The sequence below is a fragment of the Macrobrachium nipponense genome, chromosome 15, assembly GCF_015104395.2.
Source record: "Macrobrachium nipponense isolate FS-2020 chromosome 15, ASM1510439v2, whole genome shotgun sequence".
NCBI classification, from domain to species: domain Eukaryota; kingdom Metazoa; phylum Arthropoda; class Malacostraca; order Decapoda; family Palaemonidae; genus Macrobrachium; species Macrobrachium nipponense.
Genome location: NC_087208.1, coordinates 19,429,975 through 19,444,103, shown reverse-complemented (window position 1 = coordinate 19,444,103; position 14,129 = coordinate 19,429,975). Strand labels below are relative to the sequence as shown.

At 38.4% G+C, this 14,129-nt stretch overlaps 1 protein-coding gene across 9 annotated transcripts in view; it reads left to right on the top strand.

Annotated features, from left to right (window-relative positions):
• The window catches only part of LOC135227021 (casein kinase I-like), a 239,736-nt gene that overhangs the window by 171,631 nt on the left and 53,976 nt on the right, over positions 1 to 14,129 (top strand). For 5 of the 9 annotated variants that reach the window (XM_064266789.1, XM_064266792.1, XM_064266788.1 and 2 more), the window contains 4 exons: positions 2,259 to 2,549; positions 2,948 to 3,096; positions 3,252 to 3,329; positions 4,131 to 4,220. In XM_064266789.1, coding sequence (XP_064122859.1) covers positions 2,259 to 2,549; positions 2,948 to 3,096; positions 3,252 to 3,329; positions 4,131 to 4,220 — 608 coding nt within the window. The remainder of the gene's footprint in view (positions 1 to 2,258; positions 2,550 to 2,947; positions 3,097 to 3,251; positions 3,330 to 4,130; positions 4,221 to 14,129) is intronic. The other 4 variants (XM_064266791.1, XM_064266797.1, XM_064266793.1 and 1 more) reach the window with 1 other exon arrangement.

Below are 14,129 nucleotides of genomic sequence, written 5' to 3'. Positions count from 1 at the left end.
TGTGTATAATTTTATAATACTGTAATTTTTCCCACATGTTCTTCTAATGAGTGTAAGTGACAGAATGGTTATTATTATGCTTTAGAATTCTCAATCAGCTCATTTATTCAGTGTTCCGCCACATCTTAGTATACTAGTCAAGGTTTGCTTGGTTAAGTTTATAGCTTGTGTTTTTGTGACAGATGCTCTTGCTTACAGGCATCTTTTTACCCTAAGCAGTAACTAGACTAGGTCTTAGTGACTGGAAACTAAAGCTAATAAAGTTTAGTACATTGTGAAAACCTACTTACATCAAATATAACGTGATTTTTTTGTAAGGCATCTCAAACCACAAGTCAAGTGTTCTGGTAATCATGGTGAGATCAGCAGTGCTTTGACTCGGCTTGCATGTGCTGCTGTAATTTTTCAATATTTAAAGTTTTTTTTCTCTTTGCTTAAAGAGAAAAATCCCCTGGTGATGCATCTTGGGATTCCTCCATCTTTAGTATTTCCCAGCATCTTCCCCTTCAGTTGTCTGCCAAGGAGCAGGTTTCTTGGGTCAAAGCCTTACTTGTTATTATACTGTCTCCACCAAGGAAGTCTCCAGACCAACATTCTTCTGAGGGGAAATGTTCTAGGGCATCATATCATGTGTCTCCAGTTGTTGTTTCTTTTCCTTTATTTATTTATTTTTTTTTTTATAGAAAACTTCTTGTCACCCATTTTACATTTTCCATCTCCCATGTCATTCACAGAAGGGTATTTCATCCACTGCATTTGCCTTCAATTTTTTCACCCTGTGTAACCTTTGAGCCACGGTCATTCTTGTTTCCCATCTGCATCTTAGTCTCTTCTTTTCTTGTACCGATCCCCAGTCCTAAATTGTTGAAGTTGATTGACATTGCTTTATTAGGAAGTTTTTTAATGACATATAGGATGCTATTTATTTTCAATGCTGATCACAATTGACAATAAATAGCTCCTTTCATGAGAGTAGAAATAACCTGATGTTGAAGATATTTACTGTCATGAAGAGGGCTATTTATCATCAGCTGTTGCCAGCAATTGGATTTTAGCCCTTTACAACCTTCAAAGGAGCCCTTGCCTACATTTTTGTTCCCATGCTGTAATTCTTCTACCTGCAATCCTAGATGCCCCCTTCATTGCACCCACCTGTGAATTGATATGGTGTTCTTTTTGCCCCTTCAATTCCTTGTCACCAAACCATGGCTGCTAGCTATAGCAAAATGTGTACATGAACAAGGAAGATCTTGGCACACCATGTGTGATCATGTCCTTAGCACACTCATTGAATGAATGACTTATCCATGTTCTTACAAAAAGGAAACATTCCTGTGCTTGTAATAGACCCATCCCCAAGTACATTAGATTGTTTTCAGCTGATTATCTTTGTTAATTCCCAGACCCCTCTACCTGGTTTCTTGGGTCCTTTGATGTTAGTGTGAATCTAAGGCTGGGGACTAATTGAAGCTAGTAATTCCATATGGTCTCCTGTAATCTTTGCTGGGGCAGTTACTCGGAAAATTCTACAGTCCATTTGGTAGTATTTGTCACTTGCAGAACTGGATGCACAGGAGGCTTTGTAGAGAGAGGGGCTCACTATCCATAATACAGACAGTGGTTCTTGGTGAGAGCTCCAGAGGATGTTAATGTTCAATGAAGGATTTTTACTTTTGGGTAGAGCCTCCATTCTGTGCACTTGCCTTCATTTATGCTTTCTGAACCTCATGGATCTTTTAGCATTTTCTCCACTGCTGATCTGAGCTCTGCATTACATTTCTTGGATCTCTGGTTTTTTTATGAGCCCCTAGTCAGGTTGTTGGATGAGAACCTCACAAGGATTGCTCTTCCCAGACTTTGTTTTTAACATCTAAACCTGCTTCACCCTACACCAGCCAGAACCCTCAGACCCTTCACCCCCAGTGCTTTATTTTTCATTGCTGCAGTCTGAGATCTCTCTCTCTCTCTCTCTCTCTCTCTCTCTCTCTCTCTCTCATCTCTCTCCTCGTGTCAGATTCGTCTTCGCTCTCCTTCTCTCATCTCATTCTCTCTCACTCTCTCTCTCTCTCTTCTCTCTCTCTCTCTCTCTCTCTCTCTCTCTCTCTCTCTCTCTGACATTGTCTTTCTAAATGACACATTATTTGCATTTCGAGTAGAATTTATCCTGTAATGAAGAAACTGGTTTGCAAAGTTGAGAGGGATTGTAATGGATTATTATTTATTACTTATATGAGTAATGTTTTTATTTTTTATTTCAGATTTTGGGTTAGCTAAGGAGTATATTGATCCGACCACAAACAAGCACATCCCTTATAGGGAGCACAAGTCGCTAACTGGGACTGCTCGATACATGTCTATTAACACTCACATGGGCAAAGAGCAGTCACGGCGCGATGACCTAGAAGCCTTAGGCCACATGTTCATGTACTTCTTACGTGGGTCACTCCCTTGGCAAGGGTTAAAAGCAGACACCCTTAAGGAAAGGTATCAGAAAATTGGAGACACTAAAAGAGCAACACCAATTGAAGTTTTATGTGAAAACTATCCTGGTAAGTTGATACAGCAAAAACACAAATTTTGCTGGTTTTAATTATGAAGTATCATGTCTTGATTACTATGTATTATGTATCCCTTACCACTGTTTATGCATATGCTGTTTAATCTAATGTTAGAACTGTAAAGCTCATTCACTGCTGAACTTGCAGTACAGAACTGCTAACCAATAACAGTATCAACTGAAAAATAGTTTTCTTTTTAAAATACTGAAAATTGCTAAGGATTTTATTTGATGTTTATGCACTCTCTTGTTGCTTTTAAAAATGCTAAATTATCAGTAAAGTAAACAAACTAATAGTTGAATACTAAGTTAGAATAAAGTACAAAGAATTAGGAAAGTATCTCCTGATTATGGAATGTGAAGCTCTGAAGATCTCTCTTAAACTTGCAGAAGAGATGGCAACATATCTCCGGTATGTCAGGCGTTTAGATTTCTTTGAGACACCTGACTATGATTACCTTAGGAAGCTTTTCCAGGATCTCTTTGAACGGAAAGGCTTTGTTGAAGATGGTGATTTTGACTGGACTGGAAAAACTATGGTGAGTGCTTTTTAAGAAGTTTTGGTATCTTTAATGTGATTGATATACACCGCATTAATATGTAAATAAATTTTAGTATTTGACTTGGGTGTGATCTTTAGACAACTTTTGAATAATTGTCTCTTGTGTGATGACCCGTTTTCACCTGTATGCAGCCCTCAGACTATTTAGCCAACATGCGTCAGCTGCGTGTTGCAGCACCATCAGATAGGGTTAAAACCAGGTCTGAAAAGGTTTGTTAATTTGGAAGTGTCAATTTAAACTTGGAATTGAGTACTATATCTTTTAGGATTGAGTATTATATCTTTGAAGTAGATTGAAACGTATGTAATGTAACATAAGTACTGAAATTCCTTATTTGATAGTGCAATCTAGTTTTACTATTTTATGATAATGTTTATATCTTTAAAATACAATTATTATTTAGAAAATCCATATGGATAATTTAGTATGGAAAACTGCTTTTTATTGTAGATTGAAAAATATCTCGTAATAAAAAAATATATTAAAGTTTATTATATTCCTGGTAGCTGTGTAGATCTTTTGTATTGTCACATTTAGTGGCATTATATGATGCTATGCATAGAAAAATAATTAAGCCATGGATTAGCCAATAAGGTAAAAGTTTCAGGAAAGTAAAAGTTAAATTCTTTAGCACTATGCACACTTTTGTAATAAAATTTTGTATATTATCACCTTGCAAATCCTTAAACCCCTTTTGACAGACTAAATAGATGCTATCACAGATATAACCACCAGCATTTTTTTAATTTCTCTTGTCATTGTTATAACTGCCTGAAGTTTGGTCTTATATTTTGTTACTTTAGCACCAATCCAATACCATGGAAACATTGTGTTGCTCCACATAATATTTTTTACACAAACTTCCATATATCAAAATCAGCAACATTTGTCCTATAAGTGACTGGTACAATTTATTTTTGTGGTATATTGCATGCTATCATTCAGGTTTGATTTCTTATTTTATTGCATTAATAGTACACTTATTTCTAAGCATCTAACCATTTTTACAGTCTACGCCAGTTGGGTCTACGCAGACGGGTACAGAGGTGATTGTTTCACCAAGTAGGGAAAATCGGGAGAGGCATCCAACTGCAAACAAGGTAAAATTGAGTTTCTTTCATTTACTAATTTATTTTCAATTTTAGGATGTGGAAGATGTCTGGATGGAGGTATTCTGTACAAAGTTGCAGAAAAATCATCGATCGAAAGAAAATCTCCACCCAAAAGTTTCAATATGTTTTAAAGTTGATTTTTAAGTAGGGCTTAATACTTTGCCTCCAGTTGACAGGAGCAGTAAGGAATGGTGAGGGCCCTATTCAGGGAAAACATCCAGTGGGACCAGGTGAAGATACTGGGGCCCAAAACCCTGATGCTCCTCAACCTATGCTGGTTTTGCCCTGGACACCCACGCAGCGGGCTGATGAAGCATCCCCACGTCCTCCCCCGGTCAGACATCACGTATGTTCAGTCACTACCTCCACACGGTTTGAGCTACAGTGCAGTTTTAACTCATGGGCACTCCAGATCCACACAAAGTACCTATCTTATTTACGGAATGTTGATTAGCTCAATCTGTCTTTAGTTTTCATTCAGATAAAATGCAACATCAACAAAAATATAGTTTAGAATGTTATTTGTATATAAGATTTCAAGTTTTGCACTGTCAATGACTGTCTGGGAGTGTAAGGAGCTAATCTGGATTTGGATGAGACATCACCGAGTGTGTTTGCTGCTTATTCTGTGCACTTCCACACGTACACCCAGGCAGTGGTTAATTCACCTATGCAACCATGTTGATCACTTGATGCTAGGTATGTCAGTATTGTTATTATCAGTTGGACCCACAGAATATAGAATGATCACTATTTATTCATCAACTCTGCTGTGCCCAAGGAGTATACAATGTTTGCTTATCATAAAGAAATTGCTATTAGTTTACAGTATCAACAGAGGCTCACTAAAGTTGCTCATAACCAAGGTTTGAGGTAGTGTCAGAACATGATGTCCTTGATCTCTTTATTTCTCAAAACTGTGATATTGTAATTAGAATGCAAACATTTTGGAGATCATGAGCTTAGTTATCACAGCCTTACATGCATGTTCTGTTTGTTTCACTTTTATGTAGATAGCTGAAAGAAGAACATGCTTATGGCTGTGCGAAGGGTCAACTTCTAATTTTTTTTATTTCAATTCTGTGAGGTCTTACTTGTATTAGTTTGATGTGTCCATTCAAAAGTATATTTAATTGAAGGCTCATTCAGGTGCCCAGTGACCTAATTTTTTAAAATGGGAGTTTCAGTAAAATGTGTAGATATTTTTCTGATAAAGTATGCTGTACTGTGTAGATATATATGGACTGACTTCCTAGGTATTAGTTGTTACTATATTAAAAATACTCTGGATTAACCTTTCTAGATATTAGTTAATTAAAAAATTGCTTTGACAAGTATATATATTTTTTTTATATTAGTTGGTACCATGGCAGAACATGTACAGTATATTCATATTTTTCTTCTATGCTGTGCGTATTGTGAATTATCCAAGTGTGGTTTTGTTTTATCACAAACATTTTTTATGGAATGATTACGTTAGATAGACTAGTGTAGTGCAGGTTTTTTATAATTTTATAATTAATGTGTGATTGTAGAGGGAGGTGTAGTGTATTTGGTCAAACCATAATTTGCGTGTTTTTACTAGGTTATTTTCATGTATTAGTAATATTTTAGAGGAAAGTGGATGATAGTTTGTCATATTTTGGTAGAATTTTTATGCCAGTTATGAGGAAATAGTTTTTATAAGCCTGACATTTTTACCATAATTGAATTATTGTTGGACATAACTTATGTTAAATGTGAAGTTGATCGTAAAAGATATTTTATCTCTGGGTAATAGTTATGTGAAAATAGTATATACAATTCATATAATCTAGGCATTTGTTTAGTAGGAAAAGAGTAAATTACTTGAAGGAAAGAGGTTTATTAGGAGGAAAAGAGTAAATTACTTGAAGGAAAGAGGGAAAGTGATGAAACATAACTTATTTGGCCCGTATCCACACAAAAGAACAAAGCAGTCATGTTTACTATTAATCAGTGTAGACCTGGTTTTCAAGATTTTTAACTTCCACCACATATAGTCACAACTTTTGACAACTTATTACAAGAAAGAAACCAGTAGGTTTTTACTAAAATGGAATAAAAAATACTGTATAATTACTTGTGGCTGACATGAATTGCTTCCATTACTCCAGCGCTGGGAATGTAACCAAAATCTCATAAAGGTGATAGAAGGGCCTCAGTAGCGTGGTCGGTATGGTTTTGGCTTACTACTTTGGTGGCCGCAAGTTCAATACTCGGGCATTCCAATGAGGTGTGAGTGATGTTTATTTCTGGTGATAGAAATTCACTCTCGACATGGTATGGAAGTCACATAAAGCTGGTGGTCCCGTTGCTGAATAACCATTAGTTCCATGCAATGTAAAAACACCATACAAACAATAAAGGTGATGAACACAAAGAGATGTGATAATGAAACTCTCCCTTCGAAAGCTAGTGTAACTCATATTTGTAGTAGTAGACAAAAGTTCAGAACCATTTAGTTTCTGTTTTTTATTAGAACTTTACTAACGATACTTTCATCATTCTCTTTTGCTTTCTTAACTTATTTAACTAGAAGATACGATAAATAAAGAGATGGAGGAAACATTAGTAGCCTGAAAAAGGTGACATATCTCTCTTACCATGCAGACCATAATAACTGATTTAAGCAAATGAAATTCCACATTTTCATTAAAATTATTACATATTAGGGCAAAATATCTGGTTGTCACGCTAAGGAATCAATAACAAGTCTAGGGCACCGTAAGGTGGATTGTGGCACCTATAGACTTTTGAATTTCCGTTATATATATATATATATATATATATATATATATATATATATATATATATATATATATATATATATATATATAAGCGAATACCACGGGAAAATGATAGTCAGGAATCCAAGCGTTTTCGTCTTTATTCAGACATCGTCAAGGAGCTACTGACGATGTCTGAATAAAGACGAAAACGCTTGGATTCCTGACTATCATTTTCCTGTGGTATTCGCTTATTTATGAAGTCACGGTGCATCTACTGTGATTTTTTAAGAAATAATTATATATATATATATATATATATATACTATTTATATATATATATATAATATATATATATATATATATATATATCTTATATATCTATATCATATCTATATCTATATCTATATATCTATATATATATTCATTATATATATATATATCATTCTATATAATATATCTATATATATATATATATATATATATATATTTAAAAAATTAAAAAATTATTTTTTTTAAAAAAAAAAAACATTAGATATATATATATATATATATATGATATATATATTATATATAATATATATATCTAATATATATATTGATATCATTATATATATATATGATATATAATATATAATTATCATATATTAATATATTATATTATATATGTATTATCTATATTATATATATATATATATATATTATATATATATATATATATATATATATATATATAGATATATATATATTAATACTATATATATTATTATATAATATAAGTATATATCAATCATTATATATCATTATATATATATATATATTATATCTATATATATGTATCATTTTATATATATATATATATATATTATATATTTCTGGGTTCGACCTGTGTCTGCCGGTGAAAAGTTCCTGTAGCTCACTTTTCTAAGTATAAATAGATCCTAAATATACCAGAGATAAAAGCTAGCATGGTATGATGAGGTTACTACCCTCGCGCGAGCACCCAAAGGGTGTCGGGTATAAAGTACAATGCGAGTGGAAGCCACTATTCACAGGTCTTCTGCCAATTAGAGGATTCCTTTCCAAAATCCCTCTCATGGCAAGAGCCGTTGCCAAGGTTTCCTTTCCAAAATCCCTCTCACAGCAAGAGCCGTTGCAAAGGCTAGAGCCGTTGCAAAGGTTACTCCTCCCACCTCGCTCCCGCTACTACTACCCGATCCAAGCACATCTGCATTTCCAGTTTTTCGCTCTGAGACAATGTGCACGCATTTGTGTTTTCGTAACGTATATAGTTGCGGGGCTTCCCAAATTAGCCTTCAGCCCCTTAGAAATGTATTGGGCAGTTGTCGGCGTGTCCGCCATTTTGGGAGCATCATCAGAACGCGTGTAGTTTTGGTACACATTATTTCCTGTTTAATTTTAACTCGGATCAAAAATTTTTATGCATACAGTCATCAGACGTATCTTATATTACGTGCTTAATGATTATCCCAGTTAGAATTGGTTCGGAGAGAGGCTTAACGCACTCGTGACGTCCTTTGGGGTTTAAAGAGGTTGATTAGTTTATATTCTAGTCCTCCTCCTCCTCCTCCTCCTCCTCCTCCTCCTCCTCCTCCTCCTCCTCCTCCTCCTCCTCCTCCTCCTCCTCCTCCTCAAGAGAGTGTTAGTGCCTCTCTCGGCGTAATATTAGCATATTGTACATATAAAATCGTTAGGCAACTAGTAGTCTATCGCATTTATCGCGGTGGAGGAGAGAGAGAAGTTTCTTTCTCCCTCCCCCGGTGTGAGATGTGCATGAGTTATTGTTTAAGATAACCAATTAGATGTTGAATCATGCAAGTTGTTTCATATCACTGAAGAGGTTGGAAGAGTTGCTTTCCCCCCTGGCTTAACCGACCAAGCCTAAGTTAGACTTGGAAGGTAGGCTAAGTGTCCCTAACCTTGTACCCTTTATGCCTCTCCCCCTGCTAGCGCTACGGGGCTAGAGGGGAGGATATCAAGGATAGAGACCCTCTCTCTCTCCTTTCACATTGTTGGACCTATCCTCCCTGCCTATCTGAATCGAAAAAATTCGAATTTAGTAGGTTTGGTTGAGGGCTACTGTCCACATCGTGATGTCTTAGAGAAGATTTGGCCTGACTATCCGGTTCTGTTGTGATCTCGGAAGATTAAGCTAGATCCATACTGGGTATTCTCCTTAACCATAGATTCCTTTACAACTCTTCCATGATGCCTCATTATTAATTATACATATTATTATTATTATATATTATCTATTGTATTGCTGTACTTTAAATGGTCTTTTTTGTTTTCGTCTTTGCCTAGCCTCCTTTAGTACAACCTTATTAGTAGGCTATGTCCTCCCGGTCGGACTACCACTGCAGTAGTAGGCTACACAACCTCTGATAGATGTCCACCTCTGACCGGGTTGGTGGCCAGACGATCACGACCGGCCACCCCACATACCACCTACCCCCCCACTCTTCCCCCACTTCCTGGCTTGGCTTTGCCACACGCTTATAACTCGCGGCGCTAGTAGTCTTATTGATGAACGGCCGCTTGAGTTTTTCACTTAAGTGGGAAAGAAAGGTGTGGGAGCGGTGGGGTTATGGGTATTATATGTAACCCCTATGTCTCTGAGTGAATAGCTCCGCCAGCCACACCAGCCGACGGACATCACTCCGGATTGTACATGTACAGCTCTGCAGCTTGATGATCTCTCTCTCCAGTTGTCCGCCCCCAGCTACGGACTCGGGATAGGAGTTATGATTTTCTCTCTCTCTCTCTCTCCCGATAGAGGTAGGCAGGTTCAGATAGAGGAATTACCTTCCCATGATCCGCCGCTTCGGTCCATTCCGCAGGCATTGCTTAGGACAATGAGAGACGAGACGTTGAGTAGGCTAAGCTTTTGGGGATTATACTGTAGACATCTCCAGACCTTTACGGGTACCGACAGAGAGTGCCTCACCCTCACATCCGCAACCGGAGTGTTGCATTAAGCTTGCCGTAGCTCAGTTCCCGTTCTTTGGAGGCTCCCCACTCCGGTGGGAACAGTAGATGGGTCAGGTTTGCGTTTACGTTAATACGTAACCACGTGATTCGGCCAACCATATTAGAGGTGAAGTCCTTCCTCTTCTCCAGTCAAGTAGATATCAGATCCCACGTACCAGACATACATCTACCCCCCAGGAACGGGATCGGGAGCAGGCAGATATATCTAAAGATTTTCTTTATTCATTCAGTGAGTTGAAATTGTTAGTGAGTAAAAGTCTTGAACCAATATCTAGCTTAAGGTGCATGCTCTTGCCGTAGTTAGCTCTGGCTCTCCCCTGAGGCTCATACTCATTTGAGATTTCAACTTACAGAAGGTAGTCTCAAAAGGTCTGGGGTGGAAATGGAAGAAAGGGCCCCCTCAGCCAATAAAATTTTATCAGATACCAACGGCGGACCTTGTAGACTATACCAAAGATCTCCTACAGAAGAAGGCCATAAAAAGAGTGAAACGACTAAAGTTTCAAGGATGTCTGTTCAGTCTCCCAAAGAAGGACTCGGACAAAAGAAGAGTGATTCTGGACTTGTCCCGTCTCAACTCATAATTCATTACGACAAGTTCCGCATGTTGACAGTCTCGCAGGTGCGGACCTTACTTCCCCATGGGGCCGTCACCACCTCTATAGATCTTACAGACGCTTACCATCATGTTCCAATAGCAAGGAACTTCTCTCCGTACCTAGGCTTCAGGCTAGGAAACGAGGCTTACTCATTCAGAGTCATGCCGTTCGGGCTCAACATCGCGCCCAGGATATTCACCAAGCTAGGAACTCAAGGGGTTATGTTAGTAGCCTATCTAGACGACTGGCTCATTTGGGCAGCCAGCGTCGAAGAGTGCCGCAAATCAACAGCCAAAGTGATAAAATTCTTGGAATTTCTGGGGTTCCAGTTAAACAGGGAAAAATCCTGGCTGGCTCCGGCTTTCCGCTTCCAATGGCTGGGAATCCAATGGGACCTGATAAGACACAAGCTATCTCTTCCACCCAAGAAGGCCAAGGAGATAGCAGCGGCTACCAAACAGTTCCTCAAGAACAAAAAGGCATCTCGGTGTACCCAAGAGAGAATCCTAGGTTCGCTACAGTTCACGTCAGTAACAGACGTCCTATTGAAAACCAGATTGAAGGACATCAATTGAGTCTGGAGAAAGAGAGCCAACATCAATCTCAGGGACAAGATTTCAATAATTCCATCTATTCTAACAAAGAGGCTTCGTCCATGGACGAAACACAGATATCTGGCCAAGTCAGTACCAATGCAATTCCCTCCGCCGTCTCTAACCATCTATACGGACGCATCACTGAGCGGCTGGGGAGGATATTCACAATACAAGAAAGTACTGGGAACATGGTCGGGTATGTTCTGCCAGTTCCACATCAATGTTCTAGAAGCCATGGCAGTTTTCCTGACCTTAAAACGACTGTCTCCGGCCAGGAACAGTCATTTGGGAGTAGTCTTGGACAGCCTAGTGGTGGAACATTGTGTAAACAGGGGAGGCTTCAGGTCAAGCAAACTAAATCACGTGTTAATTGCGATATTTTCATTGGCGGCGAAAAATCATTGGCCCCTGTCAGCAACTCACCTGGCAGGAGTAAAGAATGTTATCACGGACGCTCTTTCCAGGACAACTCCGCTAGAATCGGAGTGGTCCCTGGACTGGAAGTCATTCCGGTGGATTTGCAATCAGATCAACCACAAACTATCGTGTTAAATAGCACCCAACCTGGACCCTCAAGCTTACGCCACAGATGCGATGACCATAGATTGGAACAATTGGCAGAAGATTTACCTATTTCCATCAGTGAATCTTCTGATAAAGGTCCTGCACAAGCTAAGATCTTTCACAGGACAAGTAGCACTAGTGGCACCCAACTGGCCAAAGAGCAACTGGTTTCCGCTTCTTCTAGAACTGAAGGTCTGACCCAAATGGATCCCTCGTCCAGAACTGACACAGACAGTACAAACTCAGACTGTGTCAGCTTCCTCAAGAATTCTGAGTTCCCTAACTTTGTGGACTTCATGAAGTTTGCAGCCCAAAAGGACGCTAGTATCGATCCACTAAACATTTTATTCATAGAATCAGATAAAAGAGAATCAACGCTCAGGCAATATGATTCAGCAGTCAAGAAGTTGGCCGAATTTCTAAAAGAATCAGCTGCTCATAAAATGACCACGAATCTGGCAATTTTGTTTTTTTAGAACACTATTTGAGAAAGGCCTAGCCACTAGTACCATTACGACAATCAAGTCGGCCTTAAGAAAGATTTTTCAGGTTGGCTTTAATATTAGCTTGTCAGATGCATACTTCTCCTCCATTCCACGAGCATATGCCCGCCTGAGACCAATGGACTGCCCTCATACGGTCTCTTGGTTTTTGAATGACGTACTCAAATTAGCCTCAGACACTGATAATGAGTCATGCTCTTATATAACCCTGCTTAGGAAAACTTTATTCCTAATGGCCATGGCCTCAGGTGCCAGAATATCTGAACTCTCGGCTCTCTCTAGGAATCCAGACCATATAGAATTCCTCCTGTCGGGGGAAGTATTACTATCCCCAGATCGGAGGTTCTTGGTTAAAAATGAGGACCCACAAAACAGATGGGCTCCATGGAAAATCATTCCTCTGACACTGGACACATCATTGTGCCCTGTCACTACCCTTAAATCCTTCTTAGCCAGAACATCTGCAAATCTTCAGGCCCCCTTTTTATTAGAGAGAAAGGTGGTACGATTTCTCTTAAAGGTATTAGACAACAAATACTGTACTTTATTAAACAGGCCAACCTGGATTCAGTCCCACACATCCATGATATCCGAGCAGTGGCTACCTCCATTAACTACTTTCACAACATGAATTTCGAGGACCTGAAGAAATATACGATTTGGAAATCTCCAGCAGTTTTTAAACGCCACTATCTTAAAAACCTAAAGGCCCTTAAATTTCCAGCTGTTGCTGCAGGACATAGTCTCCCCTGAATGATGAATCTTGTCTAAATCTTGCCTTAACCTTTGGTCACTTCCTCTCCTTTAATACTCTCCTTCCTACCTGCCAAGCTCGTATTCCCTACCAAACCTCTCTCCCCCGGGTCGTGATGGTTTGGTTGTCATCCTGCCACTGGAACATGTATATAGTATTGAGATCATAATTGTTTTGTGGATCTGTCTGTACATACCCTGTATATTACTTCAGATACCATGCTTAGATTGTATTATATTATTTCATTATTACTAGTTCTAAGCCATATTTTAAGTCCTAGTATAATTAGTAAGTAAGTAAATTTCTACCTCATTATGCATTAAAAATTATGCTTTAAATGAACCTTAGGTTTCATTGACCCCTTTTTTATATATTTGTTTGGTATCTGTTAAGTTTGGATGGGAATTCTCTGATACCTTTTCACCGGCAGACACAGGTCGAACCCAGAAAAGGGATTTTGACGAAGGAAAAATCCCTTTTCTGGTCTATTCTAGGAATGCAGACGGCGCGTGGATCGGGTAGTAGTAGTGGGAGCGAGGTGGGAGGAGTAACCTTTGCAACGCCTCTAGCCTTTGCAATGGCTCTTGCCGTGAGAGGGATTTTGGAAAGGAATCCTCTAATTGGCAGAAGACCTGTGAATAGTGGCTTCCACTCGCCTTGTACTTTATACCCGACACCATTTGGGTGCTCGTGCGAGGGTAGTAACCTCAGCATACCATGCTAGCTTTTTTCTCTGGTATATTTAGGATCTATTTATACTTAGAAAAGTGAGCTACAGGAACTTTTCACCGGGCGACACAGGTCTTCCCCCAGAAATAGATTTTTCCTTTGTCAAAATCCCTTTATATATATATATATATAATATCTCTCTCTCTCTCTCTCTCTCTCTCTCTCTCTCTCTCTCTCTCTCTCTCTCTCTCTATCTCTATATATATATATATATATATATATATATATATATATATATAGATATATATATATATATGACAGAAATTCAAAAGTCTATAGGTGCCACAATCCACCTTACAGTGCCCTAGACTTGTTAATGATTCTTTAGTGTGACAACCAGATATTTTGCCCTAATATGTAATAATTTTAGTAAAATGTGGAATTTCATTTGCT